We start from the raw sequence: 6,603 nt of genomic DNA on the forward strand, positions 1-6,603 counted from the left end.
ATAAAGTTGTGTAACGTTACATTCTACCTATGTACGGAGTGGGCCAGTGCTTTGCCTGAGAATGACAATGTGTATTCCACAACAACGCCACTGGTGGTAAAGAACAATGGTCTCGTAACAAGATTTGTTAGATAACAACAAACAAATTGAACGTAAGATACCCAACTACAATGTGACCAGTTATACTAACATCATAATTATGCAATTACCTATACAAAATGATTTCCATACACATGACCAATGCATATTACACGATGCACAGAAGAATCTAGTGGCGGTTGATTTCTAAGAGGAAAAAATGTCATGCTTTTTTGTCGTGAAAGAGAAACAACGATCATGTTGTATCGTGAAGCAATGACATATCCCATATCCGTAATATTCATCCATTTGTCTATGGTAACCTACATGTAAAAGACAAAAAATGATGATTACTTAAAGGTTATTTTAAGAAAAAGTGATATAACAATGAACTTATGCACCATAGATAATCTGTCAACAAGTAGGGAACGCTTTAATTCCTCAAATCTCTTTATGCCACCAACCAGGTTGATATACTCTTCGGACCAGCTTGTCAGTTCTTTATGCATATGGTTGCGCACCAATGACCATGATTCTTCACCCATACCCAATAACACAGCTATTTCCCAATAACCACAATTACCATCCATTTTGATATCAATAATGTTTTCAATAGAATCCTGGATGCAAGGATGAAATTGAGCCAACAGTGGAATATTTCTTCTCTGTATTGGGTCCTCAGATGATGATGCACTATGTTTCACTGACAAATTACTATTTTGCACAGAGTGTAATGCATCAACATACTCCCAATAAGACGGATCACATTTTGTTGACTTTTGTTGTTTGGTCAATGGTTTTTTTTGGAGCACCCTTGGTCTTCACCTTTTCTGGAGGAGGACACATGGAGTTCATATCAGGATAAGCAATTTCTCAAAGCTTTGACTTCAAATGTACTTTACTACAAACATCAAGCTGTTCAAAGAGTTTCGATATGGTTTCCATCTCCGCCAAAAAATATGGATTGCCTCGAGTGGTATGGAGCTAACAACATATTTAAACAACTAACATGCACATGGAAGACCGTGGGTACTCCTCATGACACATCTGTCATACCCTAATTTCGTCTGGGGACCTTTGTGAATGTATGTATACATGATTTTGATGATGTCAAAAGAAGAATCAAGCAAGGCTCATTTGCTTCAAGATTAATACAAGATTGTTTCATAAAACAAAGCCTTGATTCAAGATTTCTTCAAGATCAAGCCTTGCCTCAAAATGAAAAGGTTTCAAGTCATCCAAGACACATGTAATCGATTACCAAGGCACATGAAAGTGTGTAATCGATTACACATCATATGTAATCGATTACCAGAGACTTTGAACGTTGGGAATTCAAATTTTAAATGAAGAGTCACAACTGTTCAAGAAAAATAACCGTGTAATCGATTACACTAATGTTGCAATCGATTACCAGAGAGGATTTTCAAGGAATATCGCCAACAGTCACATCTTATCATTTGGATTTTGAATGGCCATTAAATGCCTATATATATCTGTGACTTAGGATGAAATTGTAGAGAGTTTTGCTTGCTCAGAATGTCTTATCCTCTCAAAAGAAAATAAGAGAGATTCCAAGAGAACTACATTACCAAATGCTCTCTCAAAAGAAACTCTTGGGCAAACACTTGCAAATCCATTAAGAGTTTCTCCATGGACTTCAATTGTAATATCCTTCTCTTCAAGAGAGAATTCTTCTTTCTTCTTATACAAAGAGATTGATTAAGGGACCGAGGGTCTCTTAAGTTGTAAGCATTCCTGAGCACAAGGGATGAGTTGTTCCTGTGTGGTTCAGAAGTTGTAAAGGAATTTACAAAGAGAAAGGAAAATCTAAAGTGGGTTGCTTGAGTACTGGACGTAGGCACGGACTTTGTCGAACCAGTATAAAACTGTGTTTGCATTCTCACTTCCGTTATCTTATTTATTTTGTTACAATCAATTGTGTCTTGCATGTTTAAAGAACATTATTAAATTGATTGCTGCTTCTTTTGCATTCTGAGCCTATCTCTTTTAGAAGGGGGTTAAAAGTTTGTTAATGGAAAATTAATTCACCCCTTCATAAGTTATTGAGGCCACAAGGTCCAACAACCTTCATTTTCTAACCTTTAAATTCTTGCTAGCCAAATTGAGCTGCTTGACACCAGTTCCCGCACAATCCGAAAGGTTTTTTGACGTTTCAGAAAAGAATGCGGAAAATACTCAAAAGGGAGGGCAAAAGGGTCATTGTTACACTTTATCTGGCCCCTGGCTCGCCTGGGCCACCAAAATAACTTCATGGTGAAGTAACCAGCTCGCCTAGGCGAGCTACCTTCATCCCAAATGCTTTGTTTTGCTATAAATAAGTGCGAAGAGGGGGCTGAAGGAAAGGGGTTCCAAGGTCCAGTGGTCCATAATTGAGAAGAAAGAAATGAAAAGAAGAAGAAAGAAGAGAAAAAGAAGCTAAAAATGTCGTCGAATCGCGACTGCAATTGATTTCTACATCATTCTTCGGTCGTCCTTCGTTCTTCATCTGGTTAGTGCTTGTCTTTAAGGATTTGAACATGATTCATGGACCCTTAGGGGTCCTCTTTAGTGTTTTGTGCATCTTGTTCTTCTTCTCCTACCATCAGTAACCTCATTTCTTCATATAAAGAGATTTCAACCGAACGTTTGAGTCGTAATCTCACTTTATCCTTGAAAAATAAAGTTTCAACCAATCATTAGTATCGCAATTTATGTTTAAGGGATTGAAGGTTAATAAACAAAAAAACCAAAATAAAACCAACTCATAAACTTCTTCATTTCATCAAAAATCAAGAGATCGTTTCAAGGTCCAACGCCTTAACGACTCTTTCTCCTCTTTTCAAAAATCAAAAGATCATTTCAAAGGTCCAACACCTTAAACAACATTTTTTTTTGCAATTAAAATCAATCTTTCAAAAAAAGATAAAATCAATGTAACCACAAAATTTCATACTAAAAGAACTACGTAGGTCTGAATTCCTCATCGCACCTGAGGATACGTAGGAGCAAGGGCAACACCCTTGTCTATTAGACAAGTGGCCTTAGTATCTTAAGAAGGGGGGTTGAATTAAGATACCAAACTATCCCCAATTAAAATTTAACTCTTTTTTTAATTAATAATGAAACCTTAATTATGAATTATTTCAAGAACAATTCAAAATAAACTTCTTTAAAGAGAAATACAAACTGCAATAAAATAAAAGAAGTTTAAGGGAAGAGAGAATGCAAACTCAGTTTTTATACTGGTTCGGTCATGCCTTGTGCCTACATCCAGTCCCCAAGCAACCCGCTTGAGATGTCCACTATCTTGCAAAATCCTTTTACAAAATTCTGAACCCCATAGGGACAACCCTTCCCTTGTGTTCAGATAACCTTACAACTTAAGAGACCCTTGGTCTCTTAAACAAATCTCTTTGAATAAGAATAAGAAGAAGAAGAATTCTCTCTTTAAGAGAAGAATATTACAACTGAAGATCGATCAAGATTCCTTATTGAATTTGCAATTGTTTTGGCCAAGGAATATTTTGAGTGTTATAAGACAATTTTGTTTTGAGAGGATAAGTCAATGTTGTTCAGAAACTTCAGTTGTGACTCTCTCTAAGGAATTTCATGTCCCAAGTCACCTATTTATAGGCCTTTGATTGCCATTCAAAAACTTCAGTTGTGACTCTTGGGAGTTATTTTTGAAAATTCCTGATTGGTAATCGATTACATAACTGTTGTAATCGATTACACAATTAGTTTCTAAAGAGTTGTGACTCTTCAGACTTGAAATTTGAATTATGTCTGGTAATTGATTATACATAAGTTGTAATCGATTAGAGGCTTTAAAATTTAAATTCAAATTTCTAAAGGTTGTTATAAAACGTTTAAAACTTCTGGTAATCGATTACAAGCCGTGTGTAATCAATTATAGGCTTTAAATTTTAAATTCAAAATTTGCAAATTTGTTTCAGAAATGAATTTGGCCACTGGTAATTGATTACATCCTCTGGTAATCGATTACCAGAGAAAAAATACCATATATTGGAAATCACAAAAAGCTTTTGTAAAATATCCTTTGGCCAAACCTGTGCGTCATCAATTAAGGAATGCTTTCTAAGATTTTAGGGACTAAGTTCATCATTTTTCTTGAATTTTTGAGTTCTTGACTTGGATTAAACTTGAGAAGCGCTTATCTTTGGCATCATTAAAACTTCATATAACATATGCTTCTACATTGTCGACCCCAAAAACATAAAAAATATTGTCGCAACCTACCCTTCGGCAAGAGGGCGACGCGTGACTCGCGGGAGCGTGTTCCAAGAAAGGAATACGCGCGGAGTCGCCACCAACGTTTATTTGAGGAAAACGTCGGAAAAACCAGAAAAGACGTGATCTACGAACCCTAAGTGAAAAGTTTGGGAGTTGTATTTACGCACGGGGAAGGTATTAGCACCCCACGCATCCGTCACAAGAGACGACAACCTTTAATCAAATGTGCGAATATGACTTCAATTTATATTCTTTTCCCTTTTTACGTTCTTATGTCTTTTTATGCCTTTTTATGTTTTTATCTTTTTGTGGTCGACAAGGGCGTTTCCCTTTGCTCCTACGTATTCCTCAATTGTGATGAAAAAATCAGACCTACGTAGTTCTTTTGTGAACAAAGCGTTTTGGTTAAGTTATTTTTTATCCTTTTTTGCAAGATATGTTTTTATTGAATGAAAGGTCATTTAAGGCGTTGGACCATTAGACAATCTTTCGATTCTTTTGAAAAGTGAGAAAACATTAAGGCATTGGATCATTAATGATTTCTTTATTTTTGAAAGAGGTAACAAAGTTACATATTGATTTTAGGCTTTTTAGAAATCTACACTTAACCAATAAAAGCGGAAAAGACCATTTCAAGGCATTGGACCTTTGAAAATGGCTTTTTTAGGCGATGACAAAAGTTTGGTTTATGAATTGATTTTAGCCTTAGTTTCACTTTGGTTATTAGTCGATTCGATTTAAGAAAGAGAAATCCCAAAGAAAAACGTTCGATTGATTTTTTTGATTTATTTTACTAAAAGATATTTTTTATTATTATATTATTATTTTACCTCTTTTTGGTTTCCAACGTGGTTACGGCATGACCGAACGGTCGGATTTCATTTTAACAAAAATTAACGAATGTTACAATTCAAATGATCGGTGGAAATTTATTTTATTTTTGACTAGGGAAGAAAATGACTTAAGTAAATGACTAAAGCACGCCAAAGGGGGGTACGGAAAGTAAATGAAATGAAAATAAAAGCACGTGAAAACAAATGAGGACCAATAAGGGTACATAGAATGAATTGAAAAGTTTGATCACGATTATGCCTCGGCAACTATCCGTTCTCGGATTTAGCGGATCTGTGTTTGGTACCTGACCTCATCATTCCTCCCAAGTTTAAAGTACCAGATTTTGATAAATACAAAGGGACGATGTGTCCAAAAGGTCATCTTCGGATGTATTGCCGAAGGATGGGGGCATATTCTACGGATGAAAAGCTGTTAATGCACTTCTTTCAAGACAGCTTAGCCGGAGCAGCTGTGGCATGGTACACCAATCTGGAAGCTTCTCAGATCCGGTCATGGAAAGACTTGGCAACTGCCTTTATTAGGCAGTACCAATACAACACGGATATGGCTCCTGATCGGAACCAACTTCAGAGCATGACCAAGTGGGAACATGAGTCCATTAAAGAATATGCTCAAAGGTGGAGAGACCTAGCAGCCCAAGTCGTCCCACCTATGACTGAGAGGGAAATTATCACGATTATGGTAGATACGTTGCCTACGTTCTACTACGAGAAGCTGATAGGATATATGTCGGCTAACTTTGCAGACCTCGTCTTCGCCGGAGAAAGAATCGAGTCCGGACTGAGGAAAGGAAAGTTTGAATATGCCTCCAACGCTGCCCCCAACAACAATAGAAGAGCCCTAGTGGTGGGCACACGGAAAAAGGAAGGAGATACCCACGCAGTCACCACCGCCCCAACATGGATGAAAACGCCCCAAAACGCCCAAAACTCATACCAACACAACCCTCCGCCAAGGTTTGTTAACCCTTCTTGAAGAATATCAAGACATCTTCGCATGGTCGTACCAAGACATGCCAGGTCTGGACCTTGACATTGTGCAGCATAAGTTGCCATTGAATCCAGGGTCTTCCCCGGTTAAGCAAAAACTACGAACGATGAGACCCGAAATGTCTTTGAAAATTAAAGGAGAAGTGAGAAAGCAGTTCGATGTGGGTTTCTTGGCTGTAGCTCGATACCCAGAGTGGGTAGCCAACGTTGTCCTAGTCCCAAAAAAGGACGGCAAAGTGCGAATGTGCGTAGACTATCGGGACTTAAACCGAGCCAGTCCTAAAGACAATTTTGCCTTACCACACATTGATATACTGGTAGATAATACATCCAAGTTCGCCCTTTTCTCCTTTATGGATGGTTTCTCAGGGTATAATCAAATAAAGATGGTACCCGAAGATGTGGAGAAGACTACTTTCGTCAC

At 37.4% G+C, this 6,603-nt stretch overlaps 1 protein-coding gene across 1 annotated transcript; it reads right to left on the reverse strand.

Annotated features, from left to right (window-relative positions):
* Positions 1-209: 209 nt before the first annotated feature.
* On the reverse strand, positions 210-668 carry LOC114373994. The gene is made up of 2 exons (XM_028331577.1): positions 480-668; positions 210-401 (listed from the first exon to the last, which is right to left on the reverse strand). The coding sequence occupies exons 1-2, from the start codon at positions 666-668 to the stop codon at positions 210-212; spliced, it is 381 nt and encodes a 126-aa protein (XP_028187378.1).
* Positions 669-6,603: the final 5,935 nt, after the last annotated feature.

This window comes from Glycine soja, chromosome 2 (assembly GCF_004193775.1).
Source record: "Glycine soja cultivar W05 chromosome 2, ASM419377v2, whole genome shotgun sequence".
In the NCBI taxonomy this organism is placed as follows: domain Eukaryota; kingdom Viridiplantae; phylum Streptophyta; class Magnoliopsida; order Fabales; family Fabaceae; genus Glycine; species Glycine soja.